The sequence below is a fragment of the Bemisia tabaci genome, chromosome 5 (genome assembly GCF_918797505.1).
Source record: "Bemisia tabaci chromosome 5, PGI_BMITA_v3".
Classification (NCBI taxonomy): Eukaryota; Metazoa; Arthropoda; class Insecta; order Hemiptera; family Aleyrodidae; genus Bemisia; species Bemisia tabaci.
Window position 1 is genome coordinate 52,897,495 of NC_092797.1, and position 27,641 is coordinate 52,925,135.

At 39.9% G+C, this 27,641-nt stretch overlaps 1 protein-coding gene across 7 annotated transcripts in view; it reads right to left on the reverse strand.

Annotated features, from left to right (window-relative positions):
• LOC109030907 (cyclic nucleotide-gated channel alpha-3) overlaps positions 1–27,641 on the reverse strand; it is a 562,958-nt gene that overhangs the window by 77,509 nt on the left and 457,808 nt on the right. For 4 of the 7 annotated variants that reach the window (XM_072300917.1, XM_019042124.2, XM_019042126.2 and 1 more), the window contains one exon: positions 2,769–2,783. The exons of the other annotated variants lie outside the window; for them this stretch is intronic. In XM_072300917.1, coding sequence (XP_072157018.1) covers positions 2,769–2,783 — 15 coding nt within the window. The remainder of the gene's footprint in view (positions 1–2,768; positions 2,784–27,641) is intronic. 7 annotated transcript variants of the gene reach the window in all.

Sequence of the window (27,641 nt, forward strand, 5' to 3'; positions counted from 1 at the left end):
GAAAGGATCCGATCCGGAGGGTTTCGAGCCTCGCAGTTGCAATTAAAGTTTCTAAAAAAAGGTTGGACGAATGCTTAACTTTTGCACTGCAGCTCGTGGATTTGTTCATGGGGAGTTTTTTTCAGCCTCCCCTCTTACTCCGTACCTCCCTTCAACTGTTTCAGTTGAGGCGCGGCGCGCTCGGAAAAACTGACTTCATTTTGCGATAAGGAACTAATAATTTCTGGCACATTTTAAGAATAGTTTACATGCAATTATCAATTTATTTATGCAGATGGGCACTTCCTTAAATGATCCAGAAATAGTTCTTCTCTTGGGACGATGAAGAATATTAAGAAAAAATTGGAAAAATCTCATCGTTTTCTGGACGAAAGAGCGTAACTCCATTCCAAGGTTACAAAATTTGGTTTGAACGATTCAATTTTTTGCAAGAGCAAACCTGTGAAATTTTTGTTTATAATTTGTTTAATTTTCTCCTGAGATTAAGAGAAAATGCAGTGAAACTTCAATTGAAAAAGCCCAGGATTCTCCTGCTAAAGATACGATTTAAGAGGAGAGATTTGGCAACATTGAAATATAGTTACGTTTTTTCGTGAGGGAACGAAGATTTATGCGAAAATGAACTACATGACAATAGAATAATTCAACAGGAAGCATGTGCGTAGGCTTTCTATTCATCTTAATTCTTTTTGATGTTATTAATTTTAACATAGATCTCTTTATCGTAAATACGTCCAATTGTGAGTCATGAAGTCGACTCATTACCGCCTGTGAAAGCAAGAAGTAAAAATGGACAAAGAAAAAAAGATTTCGAAGAAAAGCTGTCAATTTACATTTCTCCATGACCTGCCTGTCATTCAGTGGTCTCTGGTATGTAGACAAATGCACAACATAGATAAATTCATTCAATTGACTGCTAGGACAAAAATACTGCCCATTGGTGAGTGTTCTCAATTCTTTATCACTAAAAGGTAATATCAACTGAGCAAAATTTTACATTTTTTCCCCCTTAGTTGCCGTCCCCTTCTACTGGTTAAGTAATGAGCGACGAAAGTTGTACATAAAAATGGCAACTCTGACACGATGAAGATAGATTTTGAGCCCCAAAGATGAAAAAAACCATCATTGAAAATTTATTCTCATTCAAGGGGAGCTAATGCATAAATTCATACAAACTAATTGACAGCGAATAGTAATTGATTTCATTTCTACTCTAATAATTAATTCATAAATTCAGATACCAAAAATATCGTTATTCATTAATGATGGGGAAAACCCGCAATCTCTAAATGCACCGCATCGGTTTCTTGTTCCTGAAGTATATTTCATTCTTTCAATCGAAAGTTTATTTTAAATGAAAAATTAACGTGAAGAAAAACTCTACCTCATTAAAGATGAACGCACGGGATTTTAAATTCCAGCCGGCTGTCCGTGGACAATGAGCTGAAATCTAAACCAATGAAAATTTCTTTAAAAAAGGGGGAGACGCTTCGATTGAAATAATTGCATCGAAAGCTTCCTCTTGGTTCTAAGATCGGAATCGGAATTAAGGATGAAACCCTTTTCTTTAGATTGTGTATCACCAATTGAAGTTTTTAATTTCCACTAGAGAGAAAATGAACCTACGGATCTAGATATTCTACGAGGTCGAACGATAAACTAAAAAAATGAAGCATAAAATAATGCATGACTCCGGGGCGAGCAGCGAGGGGTTGAAGAGAGAGAGAAGATGGCAGATAAGATGAATTGATGCACACACTGTTCAAATGTAGAAAAGCTGTGGAAATCTAAAGTCAGATAAATTTAGAAAGAATAATGATGAGAGGGGTAAGAGAAAACACGCATGAAAATAGAAAGAGATAAAGAGAGAGAGAGCGAGAGTGAGGCACAAAAAATCGATGATGAAACTGCAAAAACGCGAAACTCAAAAAATGGTTTGAAATGACCCCTCCTAATTTTTTTGAAAGGAGACTGAACCAACGTCATGGCTTGAAATTTTCACAATATGTTCCTCACATAAATAAGAAAAATCACCGTTGATTTAAAAAAATGACGTCCAAAGATTTTATATGTGAAATCTAAAGTATGACAAGAAGTCTGCAACGCCGCAAACCGATATATGCATTTCTGCAGTTTCACCATCGAAATATAGTAGCAATCAAATCGGTACTTTGGAAGAACATATTTTTGAGAAAAATTTCCGTATCTATTAATAAAGTATTTTTGACCCACATCCTAAGTATTCGATATCAAAACTACGCTGAACAAACACTTCGCCAGGGAAACAAAATAGAACTAGTGAACATACCGAAAGTTTTCAGTGATTACCGTTACCAATTTTGCCGTTATCCGGTAATAATGCCTTCCCAGTAATTTTATAGTTTCCCAAGTGGTATAACCGTACTCTCAGTAATTTTAAGAGACTTACTTTTACCGATTGAGGTAGCTTTTTTTCTAAATATTTACCCGATTTCATCAGTCCCTTGTAATTCAAATTTTGGAGCATATTGCACCCTGCTAAATGCAATCAAGTTGAGAACAACTTGGAAAAATGCAATAAATCACAAGCAAATCTTCAAGATTTACTCTGAGTCAGAAATTCTATTATAAAAACTATGAATGTAAGAATTTTGAAAAATCAGCGGGGGAAGAGCAGGCGAAGAGAGGGGGAGGCGTGCGCGGGGTAACTATACTCAAGACAACCCAAAAGGGGGCAAAGAAAGAAAGAGGGGGGTTGGGTTGCAACCGAAATGTAGTGCTATACTCACTTCTCGCTGACTCATCTGCAAAAGACAACCAAATGCCATGTTATTATACGGAAATGGAAACGTGAATAGAACAAAGTGTGAGAAATGGAGCGCTGATAAATGAATGAGGAAGGAGAGATGGATCTCGAATGGAATGGATCACTAGACAGTCTTTGAGACCAAGCTTTTTGATACGTATTTTCTCATCATAAGTGCAAGCACAAAACGATAGAAACGCTAAGAAAGTTCAGAATATGTGAAAAACTTCCGTTTTTTGTATCGGTCATATAAAATTTCTCGCTCTCCGATAACCTATAGTCCACTTCACTACGGAACACAGTTACCATTACAAGTTCTACATTTTTAAAAAACACAAAAACTTTGATCAACACTAACGTACTCACTTGCGTAAATATTTGTTTAAAAATTAAGGGACGCGTTTCGACCGCGACTCCATATTACTCTCATACTTACGCAACTTTCATACTTACGTGAGTGAATACGTTAGTATTTATCAAAAGTTTTGTGTTTTTAAAATATAAACATGGTGCACTTGCAGTACTACGATTTAATAGCTCTCTCAGCCTACTGAATTTATCATAGCAATCTTATGAGTTACGTGCATCAAAGGAGGGGGGGGGGGGGGAATGATTGTGCGACTTAGTTCAAATTATTATTTGTGAAATGCTCATACTTTCATTTTCAACAGCAGATTTGCCTTACTACGGTTCAGGTACTTTTTCTCTTTCGTTAGAATTATGAATCAACACGCTAAATTCTTGCGTGCGAATTGGTTTTACATCGGAATTTTTTTATGGCATGTGCAAGGAATGTTTAAAAGGGAATTCATTGTGTGATATTTTGATTCTTACCTTGTCTAGTGATCCATTTCATCAAAAATGATGCGAAGCATGCTATTTAATCACAGAATAATTGGAGAAAAACACCGACTATAAGTTTTTTGGTGCGCTTCCGTTGCGGCTCAAAAGGCGAACTTCAGAACCACTTTCGACATTCAATTTTCATTTTGATGAACGCTTTCAATCGACGTCTTGTCTACAGTTTTCCCTTGCATTTGCAATCATTGAAAGTAAGCAAAATATCATGTTGCCGACTTTCACATCGTGATCATCTCAATTTAATAGAACAGATTGACAAGATGAAACTCAAATCGTAAGACATAATTAATATTTCTCCGTTTTGACCGCGAAGTTTTGAATAAACGATTGTGATGGTACTTAATTCTCTCAAAATATTGCTCACTTTGATTCCAGTAAGGTCATGTTTTCTTTTCTTATTCTTCTCCCTACGATCCTGATATTTCTTAATTTTGTTCCCCTCTTCGCTGATTCTTTACTGTTTTCATTCCCGTTCTTTGAAATTCCATGAGTCGACCTGTGGACCAGAACCAGAGTTTTGGAGCCACCGCCCTAGAGAACCACTCACGAACAATGCCACCAGCGGATCATTCCTCACTTACGTTATCTTCATCACATTTGCCTTTCAAGGAAGCAGTAATTTTTCTGCGATTTTTTTTTCTTGATGGGAGGGGAATGGTGCATTAAGGGACTTATATTGGTGAATAGTTGCTTGGGAGGCCGTGACGCAGCGTGCGGCCAACCTGCGCGCAACTGGCGCCTACAAACCTAAGGGGATACTTCAAGCATTGCGTAATGCGTGAAGTATCCCCTTAGGTTTGTAGGCGCCAGTGCGCGTTTCGTGCCGGTAGCACGCCGCTTCGCTCTGTGTTAGGCTTTAACATTTAAACTCGCCGAATCAGCATTAATCGACTCATGATTTTGAAATTTTAGCACACCCTGCATAAATTATTCTTATATAAATTGATGGAGGAAAAATTATATATTAGAGGAAAACGTAATATTTGTTTCTTAAATATTAAGGTGGCTCCGTGTCAAATATAATGATTTCTATAGCACTATAATTTTTCGGGAAATTCAAATTTCCCGTGATCAATCCAAACTAAACACGTTAATATCTTAGTTGGGAGTTAATTTTAGTAATTTTTGCTGGGCAAATTGTGTTCAACGTGAAATTAGTTAAGAAACATAAATCAGAATGCTCAAACTCGAACCTTTTCTACTGGTCCACTCTTTGCCAATTTATTCAACACGAGATCGATGGAATGTACGTGATTCGACATCTGTGCTTGACGACTGAAATAGTATATAAGGGCCAGGGAACCCACTCTAGAGCACTTAAATGAACACTAATGGAAGTTCGAATTTTTTCTGAAATTTTTTGCATATTGATAAGCCATTAGCTCGATCAAATACACACCGAACACGGTACAACGTTTGCTCCTGACGGCTGAAACAACCTGCGAATGCGGAAAGAACCGACGCACACTGGACCGAATCAATAGGAGGAGTCGGACAAAGTCTGAAAACTTCAGAAGCTTATATTTCCAAAAACGTAAGACAAAAAAGTTTAAGAGTTGTTTCATTGGTAATTCCGTGAAATTGTCTTTCAGGCACCCCCCTTGAATGAATTCGTGACGAAATCAAAATCAAAATTTGAAATTTGAGCCAAAAATTAAAGGTCCGACTCCTTCTATTAGATCGTTCCAGTGTGCGCCGCGAGACTATTTAAATGAGCGCTAATGGAAAAGCGAATTTTTTTCAGGAATGTTTCGCGAATTGATTAGCCGTCAGATGAATAGAACACCCAGGATTCGACACCTGCTCATGTCGGTTGAAACACTCCGCTCGTGGCGGAAAGAGTTGACGTAGTTCTACTTTAATCGCCTATAACGTAACGGCCGTATCTCTATAACCGTGTGAGCCCTAGGATGCATGTAATTATATGTGAAAAGGAGCTCACGCGAAAAGGTGGAGTGACGTAATGAGGTGCGAACGGGGGCAGGCTATGCAAGCAGGATGTCGGAACAGAAGCCGCTTTTTCTATAATTAATCACTGGCTCAGCCATACTTGTTGATTTTCACATGGGGGTATTTATGCTAAAAGGAACTATGCGCATAGGCTTTGCGCGCGACATAGTTCCTTTTAGCATAAATGCGTCCACATAATCGAGCATCGAGCACTCGTCAGGTTGAGCAGCACGTGTGCATGGCGTTGCACCTTCCGTCCGCAACGAATCGTGCCAAAATCCCACGTCGAGGCCACGTGAAAAACGGAGGTTTTACATGACGATCTGGCAACTTCGCCTCGAAAATATCCCTACGTCAGCAGCAGACTCGCCCCCGAAAGCTCACTATCTCCGCTGCACTGGCATCCACCATCAATGCCAGCTTGGCTAAATATCAAGTTTATATGGCGCTTTGGGAATCAATATAGACCACACTGAAAAAAAATATAGAATTTACCATTCCTTCACGCTGTATTTCACACAGCGTCAATTCAGAGTCAATTCTGCCTGAAGAAAGGTAAACGTTACTATATACTGATACAGGTAACCATTCTTTTGGCAGAATCGACTTGAAGATTGGTAGAATTTACCATTCCTTCACGCTGTGTGAAAAACAGCGTGAAGGAATGGTGAATTCTCCCAATCTTTTTTTTTTCAGTGCACACTTTCCGATAAGGAACTACTATTTCTGACTCATTTTATAAACAACATTTGTGCCATTAAATTCAGTATTCGGATAGGTATTTGTATTAATGAGCTGGATACAGTAGTTCCTTATCGCAAAATGCAGTCCATGTATCTGGCTGATTGTTAAAGATTTGGGATAGGCTTACGTCCCATAGGTTTAGGGGATGTAACCGTCTAAAACCTCGGGCCAATCTTACCCTACGTTTTAAGACCATATTTAATAGTACCGAGATAGTTTCCAGGTTTAACTAGGGCTGAGTTGGTTCGTAAACTATACTCAGAGTTAAAATTAAAGAATTGTATGAATCTCACTAACTCCATTAGAAATCTACGGTATTAACTCCAACATTTTAATCAGTAAACAACACTGATGCTAGGTGCGACCTCAGTCCACGAGTACTTTAAGTTGAGTATCTGGAGGGTAAATGAGTGTTCTACGAATTTCAGGACAAGAGACGCTCAAAAATTTACATTCTGAACAGGTTTATAGTGGTTTGAAGAATGGGGTTCAAAGAACGTAGCTTTAGAACAAAGTAAATTGAAACTCTAATCTACTGTGTTACGGAGACAAACCTGTCGGATTATAATGCAACTTTACGTAATCTATTGCCTTGAAAATGAACCCAGCGGCTTGCGACGTACTTGTTTAGGATACTAGCGCGCCTTATCGATCGAGCATTCTCGATTATTTTCATTCCCTGATAAACTCCTGATTTTTCCTGCTTTTCACGGAAAAGTCCCGCGACGAAAACTCAGGATTATTTTCTATTCTAAGCTGGATTCTTCTGGAATAACAGGATTTTGCACCCGAGTGCGATGCTTGAATCAATTTTCTTATCTTGGGCCTCGCTTATCAAGGCAAAGCCAAGATGGACCACAAACGAATTTTTGCGATTTTTTACGGAAAATCGATGACTTTTCGGAATTAAAATCGGGTTTGCTCCATCCGAGATCGGAGATATGTACCCAACATGATTGGAGCACATCGACTCTTACGTATTTTTATACGTAGAATCGATCTATAACCTCGATAAGTCGATATATCGATCAATTGTATTGAATTTTTGCGATTTTTTGCGGAAAATCGATGGTTTATCGGGATTGAGATCGGTGTCCAACCTTAAAAATGATTCTACGTGTAAAAGTACGTGGAAACGGCGTGCTCCGACCGTGTCAGGTGCATATCTCCACCCTCGGACCGTTAGTAACCAATTTCATTCCTGTTCAAAAAATCGATTTTCCATAAAAATCACAAGAAGTCAATATGACCAGCCAATGTATCGACTCGTCGACTTCTTAAAAATTGATTTTGCGAGAATAATCACAAACGAATCGATGTGCTCCAGTCACGTCTGGTAGATGTTTCCAATGCCAGTCCAAAAGAACCATCGAATATCCGTAAAAAATCACAAGAGTTGTGTATGTCAGATCGATATATCGACTCGTCGACGTTTAAAATTGATTCTACGTGTAGAAATACGTAAGAATTGATGTGCTCCAATCCTAAAGGGTACATTTCTCCGATCTTGGATGGAGAGACACCGATCTCAATCCCGATAAACCATCGATTTTCCGCAAAAAATCGCAAAAATTCAATGCAATTGATCGATATATCGACTTATCGAGGTTATATATCGATTCTACGTATAAAAATACGTAAGAGTCGATGTGCTCCAATCATGTTGGGCACACATCTCCGATCTCGGATGGAGCAAACCCGATTTTAATTCCGAAAAGTCATCGATTTTCCGTAAAAAATCGCAGAAAATTCGATACAAACTTAGAAAAATCGATTCGTCAACGTTAAAAATCAATTCTACGTATCAAAATACATAAGGTTACGTGTGCTTCAGTCATTTCAGGTGCATTTATTCATTCATGAATCGAAATTTCAAAAATAATTGCACCTCGTTAAGCAGAAAGGAGCCACGTCAGCTATTGCTAAATTTAATTGGGCAATTAGTTTTTTTTTCTTATGAGAACGGTTGTACGGATTATTGTGCAAATCTCAGTGAATTTTCTGCATGGTGCGAAGCAAATTCCTCAAAATTTTCAAAGTTATTCGCACAAACATTCTCTCGTAAAAAAAAATTAATTTTCCCAGTTAAATTAGGCTATAGCAGATGTGGCATCATTCCTTTCTGCTAAACGCGGTCTAATTGGCTCTCGAAGTGGTGAGACCAGAAATTCCCGGATTTTAGCTGCAATTTTGTGACACGCTCCCTAATTTACCGGAATATTTTTTGTACTCTAATAGACGCCAATGCTTTTCCAGGCTCTCTTATTCCTGCTTAAATGTGCGAAAGAATTTCCCGCCGGAATCTCAAAATCCGATTTTTTGAACCGAACCGACATTATAACAGTAACCGCTCTGGAAACTGAAGTTTTCACCTCTGCGGACGACCTTTATTCCCTGGACGGTCACGAATAAAGCTTCGGAAGAACAAACGTGTTGCGAGCAGGAGAATTTCCCGATTTTATTAAGCTTTGAGAAACACTAAAACACTCTGCATAATTTACTTTACAATTCATCTGCACCGGGAAGTGAACCCGTCAGATATATCTTCACGTTGATTTCTTCCTGGAGTGCTCTGTCTGAGAATCCCCTTTATTCTCCTCCCCCTTCCCCTCCCCCGAAAGTGAGTCGAGAAGCCCGGCCACCAATCCAAGCACTTGGTACGCCATGCTGCCGAGCTAAGGAAGAAAGCTGTAAGAACTTTAAGAGGTTGCCGAATTTCTTCTGATAGAACATTCCGTTTCCAGGAAATTAATTGATATTTTTCAATGTAATTTTCAGGTTTACTGGAGAGTGAACTCGAGAATATTCAATGGAAAATTCGAGTGGAAGTAGCTTTAAGTTTTTCCGAAAACTCGAGTTTTATCAAATTCAATTTGGCATCGTCTGCGGTGTTTTCCTTTGGCACGGATATGCACCAGGGTGCCTCTCTGTCGTCCTCAGCAAGGACGCCGTATGATCCTTCAGACATTGCCAAATTTCCTGGAAAATTTGACAATATTTTTCATTCCATTTTTCACAGAATTTTGTTGGTAATTTGATCTAAAGAGTCTGCAAATTTCAAGGAGAAATATTTACGACTCTCTTCAAAAATAGATATTTTGTGACAGATAAGTTGGCAATATTTGAATGCTTACAAGGCGTTTTTCCTTAGCACAGCAGCACTGACATCCAGATTAATTCGCGAGCCAACGCAATGCAGGTCAGGTCACCGCTCATAAAATCCAGCAGCCTCCGCTGGTGCCAAGTCGTTTACGGGCATAGAAACCAAAGACATGGCGTGCCTTCCGATAATTATATCGATTGCTCTCCCATTTACACCTATGGAAAAGGATCGATAAACAGGGTGTTCGCAACGACCACTTGAAAATCGATTCTTTACCATAACTTCAAAGGGGAAAAATATCGATAATCGATCATTCACACCTCGCTACTGATAGAAACTCATATTTACGGTCGTTTCCAACGGTGATTTGGTAGCAAGAAACAGGAGGACATGGAGATATCAGATAAGTTTTGCTGAACTACTGATTTCAGTTAAAGTTTTTGGCAGGAAATGGATCAACTACGCCGAGAACCTCATTTTCAGCTGTTTGATCTAAAAAAATATCTCGCTTGTAAAACCTACATGAGTCTGTCGTACGCAGTACAATGATACAGCCAAATAAATAGACCTCTCTGTAAAATCCTACGGAAATCACAATGGGCACATCGAAAAAGTCTGAAATCACTCTTAAGTGCGAATCTCACAATCTGGCTCGAATAAATTAGGAAAGCGAACAAACTTTACAAAATGACGCTTGATCATTGAATTTCGACGAAAATTATTAAAAATTACTTAATAACAAAAAAATACACAAAAATAGCCCGAATATTTTGACCAAAAAACCCAAGAAAACGGGTAATCAAAGCTAAAACAACAAAACACAATGCCTGGGACGTTTCTCGTCCTCACCTTTTGTTATCATTAAGTAGGGATCTGGGTATTTTGATTTTTGTTTCCTGTCGAGGAGGGGGTTAAAACTATACTCCGAAATGCCCCAGGATTTGTGTTAAGTTGTTTTAGCCTTGATCATCCGTTTTCTCGTGTTTTTTAGTTCACTTACTTAGGTTAATACTGGTAAGTGATACAAATATACAGTTGGTGAGAGTTCGTTACAATATGATTGAGGGTTGCTACATCTTCAAAATTGATGAGATTTGGCAGCGATGCAGCGACAGCCCAAGTTTCAAGTCAGGGTCTCCTTTGCCAGAATCCGGACGGTGGAGGGAAGACAAGGCTGGGGCGGGGGTGAGGCGGGGGTGGTAATGGCGGAAAGAAGACGCAGTGTGTGGAAAATCTTCATTTTACGCCTTTTTCCTCTCCGCTGATTTGATTACTTCTGCTTAATTTACAAACATTAATTCTATCACCGGACCTATCTCCTCTCCACCCACACACGTACGTGACGCCTGGGACACCCCGCTCCCAGGTCATTCCCTCTAGCCAGACTTTTAACCCTGACGTTAAATTTTAACGCTTGGCACATCCATTGAATTCCCCAACGTTCAAGCCGCAGATTTTATCAAGATCAACAGCTTTTCGGCTTTTCGAGCCGGTGGAAGAACTGGAGTTTTTTTTTCAACCCGAGAACACTGTCTTTACATCATAAAATTTACCGATAGTTTAATAATTATAACATCATGCAGAATTTATTTTGAAAAGTGTTGGTTCCTTTTCTTGTCACACTATAGCTTTCTTCGTTACAGGACATGATAATTGACCGCAAAAGATTCTTAATCTATGGTCAAGTAAGTAACTCAAAAAATTTTGAACTCACCCCGGAAAGATTTTTTGAATGAAAAAAATTAAAAAATAAAAAACATCTGACAAATTGATACATCACAAGTAAAAAAACAAGAAGAAAAACCCAACGAGAATATGTTGGAAAAGTGTGCCGAATAACTAAAATGTGGGACTCATACCTACTATTTTCATGTCTTTGCTATTTGTATCAATTAGTACTTTTTGCTAAGTTTGAGAGTAAATATTGATTCATGAATTAACGCTTAAAAATGTCGGTCAGAGGCACAATGGACCGCTAAACAAAGTACGAATTTAAGTATTCAGATACATGATTCTTAACCAAAATTTCACAATGGACACTATGCGCGCAACGGAAATTACTGAAATCGACGCCAAACGATGATATTCAATGTTTTTTTTATGCGGAAATTCAAACCTTCCGCTCATGAAGACTACGAGAGTCACATCGCGCGCTAAACGTTACCATGACAATATCTGCGATATAAAAATCTGGCAGCCTCAATCTTGACGGTTTGGCTCAGCTATAACAAATCGTTTATAGTTTGAACAACACAGGGTGAAAAATAAACACTGCGTGATTGAGAAGCTTGCCGAAACTGTTGTAGTGCGCGATTTGACTCACGTGGAGCTGTGAGTTTCTTGTGAGCGGGCAGTCCAAATTTCCCGTAGCCAATATATAATAAAAACGTCAATGTATTCGTTAGGAGTTAGTTTCAGTAATTTTTGTTGCGTGAATCGTAATCTACGTGAAATTTTGGTCAAGTATCATGTGTCAGAATGCTTAATTCGTACCTTGGCTAGTGGTCCATCATTCGTGCTTGATAGATGTCCATACATTGAGAGGTTACGGAGAAAAAATTCAAACAACGGAGACCGACTACGTCTTCCCCATCCTCGGTTGTGTTGCTTACGTAGCTCTTGAAGAACAACTAAGAATTTGACAATAAATAGGAAACACATCATGGATGTAAAGGCAAGGCAAGGAAACGCTGTGATCACGGCGTAGAGATACAACTATTCGTGCTTGATGGATGTCCGTGTTGCGTCCGCAAAATTGAAGGCGCGATGGTACGAAGCGTGAACTCGGAATATTCGGCTCTAAGCCAACAATGAAGCTTCGCTTGGATTAGGGGTGAACCATTTAAAAAAGGCCCGAATACGTCTTTTCAATCTTTGGCTACGTTGACACTCGATTTGTTCTTTTTTTTCGACATTGTTCAGTCAAAAACACAGTCAATGTGTTTTTGTGTGTCCGAAACGCAGCCACGAAAGCATGCAGAAGACAGCGTTTACTGCTGTCTTCCCTTACAATAGCCTAGCATGAAAATGAAAAACATCCTCTTTCACGAATTTGAAATTAAATCGGTAGATTTTTAATTGAACGTATTTCTATCAAACGGAACTATGTGCATTATGACGTGAGCCCTGCAATGCATACATTCTTATGAGCCTCAGGGCTCATGTCTTAACGCACATAGTTCCGTTTGATAGAAATACGTCCAATTATCCAAACAATTTCTAAGAGTCTTCGGATGATAACTGGAGATTTGACAAAGAATGAAGGCTTCTTTCAATTAAATTCTCCGGTCAGAAGCTTCTGAACTCGTTTCCTCAAAATATCATTTTTGCACTTACTGCTCCCTTCGCTATCACGGCAGTACTGTTCACCCCCGTAACACGGTGGAACAGGAATATCTCAATGGAAGAGAAAAATAACTCCACCCGGGTATGAGCCTCGGTTAGCATGAGCTCTTAAGCAAATCGAGGCTCACGTCGTAATGGAGATACTGCTCTTATTCCTAACACGACAGAATAGGGAGCCGACAAGGGACTGTTGAAGTGGTGAAGGGGTGAGAGGCAGGGGCAGGGGGAGAGAGCCGAAATAGACGACTCATCGATCACCGAGTTCAAACAACCACCGACCATACCGAGCATCGGAGCGACCGCCGAGAGGTTTGAACTTTTGATGAGGGTCGAGGTCAGATTCGCCGGGTGCCTTGTGACGTTTTACGCTTCAACAGTTCCCGCACCGAAATTTCGACCGGCTCTCAACGGTGCGTTCGAGTGATTCGTCTTGGAGCTATCTCATTCGAACATAGATTTATACACAATTATATATCATATTGATGACCAAAATGCGGAACCACATAATTGCGTTTGCAACGTTTCGAGGGTGGTTTCACAATAGTTCACTGGAATAGGTTTCTTGCCGTGACGGACAACACATCTTTCGGTCATGTTTTTAGTAGGAATGATAATCACTCAAATTTTTTTGCATTGATCTTCAAAGGGTTACGCATTAGAACGCTTCCTAATGATTTATTGCTCTCCTTCTCAATTAATGTTATGTAAATTCCGAAAATGTGCAGTCTGTTACGCGGTATAAATTCAGCGTAACAGACAGCACATTTTTGGCCAATTTTATATTAAAATTGAAAATTAGAGCGATAAATCTTTGAAAAGCGTTATAACAAAAAACCCTGTGTAGATTAATGCAAAAAAATTCGAGTGGTTATCATTACTACTAAAAATATGACCGAAAAATGTGTTGTCTGTTACGGCGACAAAACTATAACAGTTATCGTAAAACTACCCATTTTCGTTTGCAACGTTCGAGAAATACCACTGTAAATTCCGAATCTGATCCATCAATTAGACGGACTTCAAAATGTGTACCTCATTCTTTATTTGGCAGTTAGGTTCTTATACCCAAAGACAATTTCGTATACATATTGTGACGTTATTCATACTGAATATTTCAAAAAGAATCCTTCGCTGTGGTGATTATTTGACTTGCCGAATCAAAAAGTTTGATGTGCGAGTAAATTAATCTTTTTGCTTTCGTGATGCTTCGAGTAAAACGCCTTCAATATGAAATAATACTTCCACAGCATACCTGCGACTTAGAATAGTTGCTGCAAATCCACCTTATGCAGAGGTCTTGTAGCAAAAGTAAATGCGATAAAAATGTACCCAAAAACGGTTTGCAGGGGGTGAATCTATGGTACGTTTAGACTTAAAATCGCGAGAAATCAAAATCTTTGCTGGTGCTATTTTTGAGATATCGAAATTTGAAATTTTCCTCGTAAATGCAAGTTTTCCACTGATTGTGATCCGATTCTATAATTACTTGCCCGTGGAAATGGTGTCGATCGGTTCATATCGATCGATTCACAATTTTAATTTTGTGTTAGATTCATGTCGATGGAATACATACCCTCTCGTTGCATGCGGAATTGCAAATTTCCTATCATGATTTCTTTTTAATTGAGTGATTAGCCTTCTGCTGCATCTGCAGCAATTGTTGTTACGAATATGTTGTGCGTGGTGATTTCAGTTCATTACATACTCGACTCTCTGAAGGCGTTTTATGTGCGCAAATAGCGCATCTGTTGGAGAGCGAACGAAGTGGGATTGAGCGATTCATTCAATCTCTCTGCTGTTCTCCAACAGGGTGCTCTACTTTCGCACATAAAACGCCTTCAAAGAATCACGTATGTAATGAACTAAAATCAGCACGCACAACACATTCGTAACAACAATTGCTGCAGACGCAGCAGAGGGCGAATCGAAAACAACCATATAATACACGTTGAATAACATTTTAGCTCTTTAACTAATATTGTTACCAATATATAGGTGTATTTTATTGTCTTTTTATGGGGGGTTCTAGGAAAACTTTTCACGATAAACTTAGTTTAAATGCAAAGTACAATATTCCGTGCTACAAATGTTTAGTCTTGGCGGGAGTTTGTAGCGTTCCCAATGCTTTCAGAAACTTACCATTCATTTTCATGAATTTAAATAGAACAAAAAATGTTGCCAACTTCTTACATCCACCGATGCCGCAGAAAAATAGCCACGGCAGAGCTTGGTAATGAGCGGACGAAACATTTTTCGACGCGGTCGGCGGGATATCAACAAGTGGGAATGCGAAAGGATATTAGGTTGCGTTGATCGGAAACATAAATCGGAGCCATCGGAAACGTTGATTGCTTCAATAACCAACGATTTATTCAAATCGCCCGATGATTCCGGCGCAAAGGTACCTAACTTCCTCCCTCATTTGACCGATGAAATATGTTAATTCACCTTTTACGATCCGCCCATTATGAGCTCGTTTCCCTCAGCTGTGCGCCCAAGTAAGGAGCGATGCAAGGCTAAGATCAAATAAGTTTTTATTATTACGTCTTGAATCTTCAATTGGAGTGAATTTGGAATTTTGCAACTACTATCGCTGTAATGCTGCAAAGTTTGAGTAAATTACACGTTTACCGTGAATTGACTGGAAGCAGTTCAATGCAGGAAATTTACAGGGTAATTTTCTCTTTAAGTATAACCCGTTTTGCATAAAATTATATGATTTTAATTTTCTATGCAGAAGGCGATATCTGGACTTCTTTGCTTTCCGTTCTTTACCGGACGTAAGAACTTCAGTAACGTGACATGCTTTGCGATATATCGATTGATCTGCCATTTAAACCAATAGAAAAGTACATAACACCCACCTAGCACCCTGTTTTAAGTAGCCTATAAACAAGGTGTTTGCAACGAACAACTTAATAATCTAATCTTTACCACAGCACCACAGCTCGAAATGTGTAAATATCGATAATCGATCATTCTCGCAAAGAAAGATACTATGTTTGATCGTTGACAATTTTCTCTCGCACATTGCATTATTGTGAGAAAATATTTGGGCATATTTGACTGAACTGTGATTTGTCCGCTAAATGTCAGAATTTTTTTTAAAAGAAACTGCAGGGTTATGTTCTTTGAAAAAATTGAATTGTTCGAGTCAATTTTGCAACCTTGGAATGGAACCAGTGATGTTATCAAACTGACATTACTATAGCCAAAGTTGAAAAGTACATCTCCTACTTGCAGTCTCCACACGTTTTATTATTTTCTTGAAAGAAAAGTATACGTCACAGTTTTTCTTGAACATTTTGTTGTCCACAACTAATTTCCACCATTCATCCAAAAGTATTTAGAGAAAATTTCAATAAGATTCAAAAAAACACATGATTGGAGACTGAAATGTTGCATTCGAGATACGTTTTATTCGACTTCAGCTATCGACCATGATTCTTGAGCACCGCTGTAAATGTAGGTCACCCACAGGAAAAAGGAACGTACTTATGCTGAAAGGAACTATTCGTATGTAGCATGCAGAACTCATGCACCTAGTTCCTTTCAGCATAAACATGTCCAAAAGGACCTCGTTTAGGAAAAAGGAACCGAGCCACTTCAGCTATTGCCAAATTCAACTGGGCTATTTAATTTTATATAGGTAAATGGTTGTGCGGATTCATTTGAAAATTATCAGGACTTTGCTTCGCACTATGAAGACAATTCACTGAAATTCGCACAAAAATAGGCACAACCGTTTTTATGTAATAAATTAAATTCCCAGATTAAACTTGGCAATAGATAATGTGGCTTGGTTCCTTTCTGCTTAAAGCGGTCCAAATGATCCCAGTGTAGGATACTCGACGTCGAGCCGACGCGGCGTTTCGTTGCTCCTTGAAAGTCGCAGCGAGGCGCCTTCAATAAATCATGTAGGCAAGAGCACGACCACTATGCTCGAATAGTTGCATCCTTTGAATTTGTTTTCATCGTTCTACATCTTCCCACCGAGATTTTAAGTGTGCATGCATAGCTTCCGTATTTAATTGATTTTTCACTTTTAATTTGAGACCTTTCATTGAAAATTAACTTTCCCCAAAAGACAACCCTTAAAACACGGTGGCCACACTGAGGTTTTTATTTCTCTACGCTCGAATGGATTGGACGTATTTCTGCCGAACGGAACTTTGTGAATTATGACGTGAGCCTTGTTATGCATATATTCTATGCATAGAGTCTCAGGGCTCATGTCTTAATGTACATAGTTCCGTTTGGCAGACATACGTCCAATTATCAACCAGTTGCTCGGGAAATCGTACATTGAATCAACACCTTTCTGTCATTGCTAAAAGTAGGGTGTATGAATAGAATACAAAATGGTATAAATCATGTAAAAAAGAAACTTTAAAAAAAACTTACGTCATTGCTCAAGAATATGTTCGTAATATTATAAGTTTCTCACCTGGAACAGATAAAAATATATACAGGTTAGTCATATAATTACTGTGAAGAGTTGCATAAACAATCAATGGGCCTGTTGCATGCAAGAGATACAGCCGCGCGAATAGACTTTTTAGAGGTTAATTGACACGAAAATTACGATGATCACATTAAAAAAGTCTGAAATACACTCCTTATTGCGCAATTTGCATTGTTAGGAACGCGCTTCTTCAAATTTCCCGCGTCTGGGGGCAGTTTTCTAATCACCGGAAACGAGCAAACGGCTGACTCGGTGATTTCCGGAAGATGCCGAGTCGTTGTTGTTGTTGTTGTTGTTGTTATTTTTTCCTTCAGTTTGTTTACAAACCTAACGTGATCTCTTATAGTGGTCCATATACGCTATATGCGGTAACCAAATCGATCAACTTTTAAATATCCAATGCAATCTTTCTATATTTCATTTCACGATATCACGAGCTCCGATTTTTAGGTTATGTTGTCAGTTTTAGTTGACCGGAAATAGCCGCGAGTTGCCGTTAATTGTTTCCGTTAGAAAACTGCCCCCAGACGCGGGAAATTTGAAAAAGCGCGTTCCTAACAACGCAAATTGCGCAGTAAGGAATGTGTTTCAGACTTTTTTAATGTGACCATCGTAATTTTCGTGTCATTTAACCTGTTAAAAGTCTATTCGCACGGCTGTATCTCTTGCATGCAACAGGCCCATTAAGAGACTTCACATATGCCCTAATTTTCTTTATGTAGATAGGTACTTTTATGGATGAGCGAAAATGGTAGTTCCTTCTTCCTAAACATAGTTTATTTTGTGGTTGTGAATGGACTACATTTCGCAATAAGGAACTAGTCCTGGCTCGTCTATAAAAGTACATATCTGCAAATGGAAAGTAAAGGCACATACCTTGTGGCAAAAATGGGCCAGAAAATATAGTTCTTTATCGTAAAACTAGGGGGCACTTGAAGAATTTGTAGAACGGTAGAACGAACTGTGACAGAAAATGAAAATTCAGGGGGTCAGAGAGCTTGTAGTAATAATAAAGTCCTCAAGTATATTCACTTAATTTATGAGTATTATTTTTCGAATAGGTGTGTTGAGAATATTTAGGCTTGAGAAATAAAGTGACGCCTATACTCTCTCCCTTCCACCCCCGTAAGCTTGGAGTACTTTTACTGTCTGTATAAATTCTTCATGGCGTTATCCGCAGGTGAGGAGAACGGCCATGAAACGTGGTGGAAAAACCAGTGAGCGACGCGACGCCGGGAACGAAATAATTGACTGCGGCGAAGATTTATTCACACCTTCCACTGCCTATGCAAGTTGCAACAAACAGTTAAATCCAGATCATTCACCATTGTGCGCTGCCAGGTTGCGCTCACAATTCCTCACAGTCAGCGAGGCTCCCGCGTTACTCAACTAAATAGTGACGAAACTGATGGTGGACGAAATACATAGGTAAGAAAAGCTGGACACAGTTGAGAGCGCCTTCAAAAGTAACCGTTGCCTCCTGCTGTAAGCGGATGCAACTATTCGTACGTATTGTTGGTCAAATTGCATAACTTCCGTTTTGAAGGAACTTTACGCGGGATCGCAGTTACGGCAAAAGTCTACCCGCCGAGGTTGAACGTTTTCAATTAATTATCAATTTTCAATTATCCGAACAATTTCTGAGAGTTTTTCAAATGATTATTGACGACATTCGGGCCAAGCCTCCTGACAGCTTCGCAGTCAAAACCCCTCGAAGCGCTGCGCGTCTCAAGCGTTATGCGTTACGCTTATGGTTTTATAATATAGAATATACGATGAGACGATTTTTGCTGTTGTGGCTAAATTAGCGAGTTCATCCAAATGAAAATGGATGAATTTTCAGGGAAACTCCATTTCAAAAATTTGAGCATTAAAGCTTTCTGGTAATACAGCCATTTTTACGCTTGGGGACTCAACATTACCTTACAGCTAGCAAAAGTCATCTACTTTATTGGTGCCTGTTGAGCAACCTCTCGTTAGCAATTACGCCTCAGTAACAGATTATAAGGTTAGAAATTTTCTGGAGAGGCCGCAATTTTACTCAGTAACTACCTATCGCTCTTCAGCGGAAGAATACCACCTACGGCGATTTCGTCTGAAACAACGCCAATTCTTGCGCACTCAAAGCGTTATCATAAGTCTCGTTTCTGAAAAAATTAGACGCATTTCGCTGTTTCAGCTGAATCAGTGTTTTCGTCGTAATTAGACTGGACGCATTTTGATGGAAACTCGATCTCAAAAATTTGAGCGGGTTTTTTTTTCCGGTTTCTATTTCGTAACGTGGAGTTAGTCGGCTGACGATACCTAATGCGGGGTCGAGTATGCCTTAGACTTTGTCTAACTGAGTCCTCATGGCAACGAGTCATCTATAATTGGACCGCGTTAAACAGAGAGGAACCAATGCCATATCAGTAATTGCCAAAAATCGGGGAATTTAATTTTCTTTAGCCAAACGGTTGTGCGGGTTTATGTGCAAATTTCAGTGCAAAATTGTCAAAAGAATCCACCACAAACGTTCTCATGCAAAAACTTAAACTGCCCAGTTAAATTGTACAATAACTGATGTGGCATGGTTCCTTCTTGCTAATAGCGGTCCAGTTTTTTGGGAAAAATTCGAGCGTTACGGCTCTCATGGATATCGCGGCAATATTCCCACCTACCTCGATCTAGAGTCCTTTCATAGAGAGAGTTGAGACAATGCGACTTATGGATGTCACAAACGGGAATAAAGATGTCACAAATCGGACGTGTTTTGTAATCTTTGATCAACCCATTCCCGATTTCCTGTCTCCGTTTCTTCTCTCATTCCATTTTATCCTTTCCGTGCCCCTGATTCTCCGGTCCATTCCAGTTTATAATCTTTGCAATTGGTGAAAATGTAATCTTTAAAATACCAGGGTGTCTACTAAAACAGGCTAGACAAAAATCAATACTTTCACAGTACTCTTTCAGTACATTCCCAAGAAATTCAGCAGCTCCACAGCGGAAAAACTCAGTACTTTTTCAGTACCTCCAACTGACGAAATTCGACAAATTTCAAAAATTTGAATTTCTAGCTCAAATTGCGACAAATGTAACAGAATCCGGGAAAAATCCCGGACCTTTTTGCGGAATTTCCGCACTTTTCCAGTGCTTCCGGACCGCCCTTAAAAAATCAGTACTATTTCCGGAATTTCCGGTCGTGTAGACACCTTGAATGCGGGATTCAATCAGAAATGGATTCGCATTGTCTTTACTCTCAGTATAAAGGGGCTCTACCTCGATCCACCCGGTGCACAATTCGGCAACGGCGAGGACTGCACCCTGCATGGCGTGCTCCGAGGCTGTGCATAAATCGTCTCTCGCCGGGAGTCTCAAAAAATAATGCCTTTCGCAGCGCCAATATTTCTCTCTCTCCCGGTGCATTTTTCATGGATTAAATTCATCCTTTGTCGCGCTCAGTTCGCCCAGGCCTGGCTCTCCCTCCATCTTCATCCTATCCGTGTTATCTACGTCATTGGTTTCCTCTCCCGCCCCCGCCCCCCTCGCCGTACCGCCATCAGATTGACTCCATTCTCACGTTCCGCTCCGGACGCACAATGGGTCCCAATGGACTGATTTAGTGGCAGTGGCGCGGCACATTTTGCGATGTATCGATTGATCTGCCGTTTGAATCTATTGAAAATTATCGATAAACAGGTCGTCGCCTTGGTAATCGATTCTTCATCATCGCTTCAAATGAAGAAATATCGAAAATCGAACGTTCACGCCTCGCCACTGAATTAGTGGATACATCAGTCTTCCGCTTTTCGGTGCACCCATCTTCAGTACTCCCGTGCTCAGGAAATATTTCGTATGAGCCTTCAGGCGTTGCCAATTTTCCTTTGATAAAAAGAGACTTTAGAAGGAAAAATTGCAAATAACTCCCTTCTACTTTTTCAAGTTAATTTTGTTGGCAATTTAATCGGAAATAACGAAAACTTTCAAGGGAAAATACGCATATCGACGGTGCAAGTCGGCAATCACATAACTCGGTTTGCGACGTCGCAGACTTCCTGTCATACTTTATTTTTTAAATGGAAAACTACTCAACGGCAATTCTTTAAAACTGTCATGATTTTTCTTCTCAATGCGAAGAAAATTCTGCAAAAACTTCAAGAAATAATGTCAATTTGCTCTCCTTTATAAAAATGACGTAGAGGCGGAGATTTTCAGACACCGCGAACGAGTTATGTGATTGCTGACTTTCACCGTCGATATATTTCTTCTAAAATCATTTTTTTATTAGAGGAAATTTGGTGACATTCGAATGTTCAAACGGCGGCTTTTCTTTGCTCGGCAGAATACTGCAGTTCCGAGGAAGAACGCCGTATGAGCTTTTGAACGTTGCTCACTTTCATTTGAGAAAAGGCAAGTTTTCACGGTAAACTCGTTAAATCGGTAGCAAATTTAGCGGCTTCGGTCAGAAATCCAAGAGTTTGTCCTGATAAGAATTGCACTTTGCAAGAGAAAATTCGGCAACATTGAAATATAATTACGTTCTTTCGTCAAGGAAACGACGATGTCCATACTCTCCCTATCCGGGCCCTTTACTGCCGTGCTGAGGAAGAACGCCGTATGAACATTCGAGAGTTGCCAAATTTCCTTCGATAAAATGTTCATTTTTGAAGGAAATTATGAATATTTTTCCTTGACATTTTCAGACATTTTAAATCAAATTACGAACAAAATTATCTGAGAAATTTTTAGACAAGCTTTTAAAAATTTTCCTGAAAATTCATGATTTGCCAGGGGAAATCACGATCGAACTTTGATCTTGGATCCTACCGTGGTCTCTAACAGTGTTCTATCCGAGACGATTAGAGTCGAACCCTTCTGTGAGACGCCTCGGGGGTTGTTACTCCAGGCGCGCATTCGGTGCGCACGGAGGCCAATTCCAGGACGTCGCTTATGATTTACGGCCATTATACGGCTTGCGCAAATATCCTTTATCTGCAACTGTCACGTTGCGATTTATCGTCTTCGCGCTGACGTAACCACACGACTCCGTTCCGACTTGACCCCTGGCGAGCGCGGAGTCTTACGAGCGGCAGGGCTCATCTCGGGGAGCAGTTGCGTCTTTCTGCGCGTCGTTGGTTCGTCATCGATCCCCGTGACGTTGCGCCGCGCAAAAAATCCCGTCTCGGCTTACCTATTGTCATTTTAAACGGGTTCAAGAAATCCCCCGGCTCCGAAGGCGATTAGCGCTCGCTCCGTGGCCCCGCCCCCCAAACGTCAATGTCACGATGCAAGGAGCGTCGTGTGTGCGAAATGATGCTACTGAGAATTGCAGCGATTGCAATCGGTTCGGAGCGTTTGTACTCTCAGAAATTCAAATGCCGTACAAATACGAGGAGGTGTGTGTGTGCGCGACATTTGGACTCCATTTTGCAATGGACCACTTGACAAGGCACGAATTCAAGCATTCTGATACATGCTTCTCAACCAAAATTTCACGTAGAACACGATTCGCGCAACAAAAATAACTGAAACCAACTCCTAACGAAGATATTAACCTTTTTATTTCACATTGGTCACGCGGATTTTGAACTGCCCGCTCACAAGAAACTCAAAGCTCTACGTGAGTCAAATCGCGCACTACAACAGTTTCAGCAAGCCTCTCAATCGAGCACTGTTCATTTCCCACCATGTGTTGTTCAAATTATAAGCAATTTGCCATAGCTGAGCCAAAGCGTCAAGATTGAGGTGCCAGATTTTTATATCGCAGAGACTGTCATGATGACGTTCAGCGCGCGATGTGAATCACGCAGAGCATTGAGTTTTTATGAGCGGGTGGTTTGATTTCACGCATCAAGAAATATTAAATATCTTCGTAAGGAGTTGATTTCGGTGATTTTCGTTGTGCGTATCGAGTTCTACGTAAAATTTTGGTTGAGAAACATGTATCAGAATGCTAAAATTCGTACCTTGCCTAGTGGTCCATTACACTGAAAAAAAAACGATGTGCTGTTTCAGTACCTAGGATGTCAGAAATGTATCTCGTGATCCTAAGATGCTGCCTTGATTGCCCACGGTATTGAATTTGCATTCACAGGATGTAAAGTTAACTGCGGGTGTAGTCAGGGTAGCATCTTGGGATCACCAGACACATCTTTGACATCCTGGATGCTAAAACAGCATATTATTGTTTTCAGTGTAGGATCTACAATTTTTGCTTATCCGTAAAAACATGTACGTGCATATGATAACAAATGGTACATACGTTGTTTCTAAACCATCTAATATCAAAAATGTGTCTGGCGATCCTAAGATGCTGCTTTGATTGCCCACGGTATTGAATCTGCATTCATCGGATGTAAAGTTAACTGCCAGGGCAGTCAAGGCAGCATCTTGGGATCACCAGACAAATCTTTGACATCCTGGATGCTAAAACAGCATATGATTTTTTTCAGTGAGGAACTACAATAAGTGGCTCGTCCGTAAAAACATGTACGTACATATGATAACAAATTGTACATACGTTGTTTCTAAATCATCTATATAGTCGACTTCATCTGACAAAGGTACGACAAAGCAGCAAGAAGCCACAGCCAATCCACCACGCTACGCTATGAGCCGCGTTAAACAGAAAGGAACCAAGCCACATCAGCTATTGGCAAATTTAATAAGAATTCAATTTTTCACATGAAATCGGTTGTGTAGATTTTAGGACAAAATTTCAGTGAATTTTCTGCATAATACGAGACAAATTCTAAATTTTCAAGGAAATCCGCACAAACGTTCTCTTGTAATAATTAAAATTGTCCAGCTAAATTTGCAATTGCTGATGTGGATTGGTTCCTTTCTGCTAAACGCGGTCCAATTCTTACCTTGTCTAGTGCTGTCAGGCTAATGGTCGCCCGTTGCCTACGAGAATGAAGAGGCCGTAACTACGATTCTGTGACGTCACACTAGTAGATGAAACTCGGCCGCGGTTTAACACGCGTTCTTATGGGAGAACGCTTGCCGCGCGATGATTTCTCGCCGATATCTCTTTCAGGGTTGATCTGACGCAAAATTTCATAAGAACCGTTTAGAAAGAGGATGAAATTTCACTTTAGAAAACTAACTAGTTCATTTGTGACATTGTCTAATTATCGAGGAAATGAATGCGTAATACCGAAAATCGTTACTCCACTCAGATTCAAACGGGCCGCTCGCGCAACTTCGGCTGATCGAGAGCCACTCTGATTGGTCCACGCAGCGACTGCCTCACTCATCGATGCACTGATGACCCGGAGATGCTTGTTGTTTTCGGTAAATATCTACTAGCTTGACGTCACAGAACTGACTAGTTACGGCCTCTCCATTCTCGTAGGCAACGGGTCGCCGTATGAACATCCGAGAGTTGCCAAATTTCCTTTCGGAAAAAATGAATTTCTGAGAGAAGTTTCGAATATTTTTTCTTGAAATTTTCCGATAAATAGATGAAATTAGGAACAAAATTCTCTATGAAACTGGACGGAAATTATTTGTAAAATTTCCAAAAATTCGTGATCAGTCAAAGGAACTTTTGCAACGTCTGAAGGCTCATACGGCGTTTTTCCTTAGCACGGCAGAGTGGTTCATTGAAGGTACGTGATATGGACGCAAAGCAAACCCAAAATATGTGTTACGAAATGGATTTTAGACATTTTGACGGTGTAAATCGGCAATCCCTGCTAAAAATTGGCGATAGAATCTGCGTTCCAAAATACCATAGACCTACAGCCGGCTGTAAGATTTCCAATAGCTTCTCTAGCCGGCTACACATAATTTCTTATAGCCTTTTATAGCCGATGGCGATTAAGCAACAGCCAGGCGATAAAGTGTATGCTAAACGTTACTAATTACGGATGCTAGGACTTAGTGAGTTTTTGGACTACTGCTCTCTTTTTGGGCCGTAGTATCTTGATTTATTTTGCGAGGAAAGCTCCGTACTTTTGATGAATGCCTGCCATTCCTAAATGTATGAGAGCGCCTTCAGTTTCGTATGATACTGTGCAATACCTCTGGTGTGAAATAGTTGCTTCAAGCGCCGTGGCACGCTGCGGCGCGGCAGGCGGGCAGCCAGCGCAAAACACGCATTGGCGCCTACAAACCTAACAGGGATACTTCACGCGTTGCGCAATGCGTGAAGTATCCCTGTTAGGTTTGTAGGCGCCAGTGCGTCGCCGCTCCGCTTTGTGTTAGGTTCTAACATTTAATCTGGCGGAGTCGGCGTTATTCAACTCGTGATTTTGAAATGTTTGCACATCCTGTATGGATTATTCTCATTTCAGTTGATGAAAAAAATATGTATTAAAGGAAAATATAATGTGTGTTTTGTAAATACAGTAAAAGCTCGTTGAGACGAAATACGGTTAAGACGAAAAAGGTTAAGGTGGTTAAGAGGCTAAAGACGAAATTTTTTTCGGTCCCTTGACACTTCCATAAGAGTCAATGTAAAAAAAATACGAATAAGACGAAATTTCAAACTTTTGACCCGTAACCAAAGCCGGTTAAGACGAAGAAAAATTTCCGATTTTTTATCCTGAAATTGGGTAAAAACGACAAAAAAGAGCCAATTCTTAGGGAAAATAGACTTAGTTTTACGTACCTTGACATAAAAGGAGTAGGTTGAGAGTAGATCGTGGGTATCCTCTGTTTTGCTGGATGACTGAGATGCAGTCGACGATAAACCAATTTGCGTATTTTAAAAAAATTCAAAATTTGGATTTCGTATTGTATAACATTTAAAAATTTAAAACTGATAGATAATAATCTTTCAAAAAGTCATACACTTAAAATAATCTTTAATTTTAGTTCGTGTGGATTTTGAAAGTTGTCCGGATATTATAACTGCTTCCAAATTTTGGAGGCTGTTACCGCTTATGCCGAAAAATTTCGTCTTCAGCGAAAACGGTTAAGACGAAAAGCCGCTTATGACGAATTTTTTTTTGGTCCCTTCATTTTTCGTCTTAACGAGCTTTTACTGTATTAAGGTGGTTCCGTATCAAACTTAATGATTTCCAAAGCACACGAATTTCTACACAATTTCTTAAAAAATACTTTTATATACTACTAAAACTAAAAAATATTTTGTTTAAGTTAAATAATTAATTACATAGCCCACCAATAAACAGTTCAATAAGCCTTTTAATATCGATGGCGAAAAAGCAACAGCCAGGCGATAAAGTGTAAAGCCTGGCGATAGGTACTATAGCCCGACTGCATAATTTTTTATCGCTTCGTACAGCCCGGCCGTATGATTTTCTCCGCATTCTACAGCCAGCTATATGATTTTCTGTAGCCTTCTTTAGCCGGCTATAAGAATTCCTTTGGTATTTTGAGACGCAGCTCTTATCGCCAATTTTTACCGGGGATCACATATCTCGTTTGCGGTGTCTGAAATTCTCCGCCACTATAAGTTATATTTTTAAAGGAGAACAGCTTGGCATCAGTCCTTGAAGTTTATGTAGAATTTTCTTCGCACAGAGAAGAAAAATCACGGCAGCATTAAAAAATTGCCGTTGAGTGGTTTTCCGTTTAAAAAATTAATTGTGACAGGAAGTTTGTGACATCGCAAACCGAGTTTTGTGATCGCCAACTTACAACGGTCGATTTCTGATATATGCGACGTGACTTCCATACGATTTCGCATGTGAAAAGTCCACTCGGTTGACTTTATCTCTCGTGTGCACCAGAGCCATTACTTCGTGGAGCGAAAGGCAATGTTTACTGTGACAATAGTATGGCATGGAGATCGAAATGCGGTAATTATCCCGACAATGACTTCATTAGCCGGCTGAATTATCCGAAATGCGAATTTCCATGACAAATGGCGGTTCAATTTCCAGCGACGGAAATCCAGGTCAATTGGACGTATTTCTATCAAACAGAACTATCTGCATTATGAAATGAGCCCTGTTATGCAAGTATTCTTATGGGTATCAGGGATCATGTTTTAATGCACATAGTTCCGTTTGGCAGAAATACGTCCAATTAACAGTCCATACCCGGAACGGAAACGAGGGTTACGATCCGAGGGACTAAAAATATTTGTCCACACGGCGAGGAGCGCCGAGGTCCTTTAATGGATTCGCTAAAGTGAAGCAACATAAATTGACGCGAAGCGAGTGAAATTTTATCGCGGGATCCTTTGAGCCAACTCGACAAACGCAACAATGAAGAAATTAGAGAAATCTCAATAGACTCCGACTAACAAGCTCAATTAGTTTCGCAAAGCTCCGGCCCAGGAATGGTGCTCCAAGCAAGGAGCGCTCCTCTGCCAAATTCAACCGAATTTGCCCATTTCGACGGTTGGCAAATTTAGGGAAATATCCATGGTGAAACTGCAGAAATGCGACTCTCGGTTCGTGGCATTGCAGACACGAAGAACTACTCTGTCG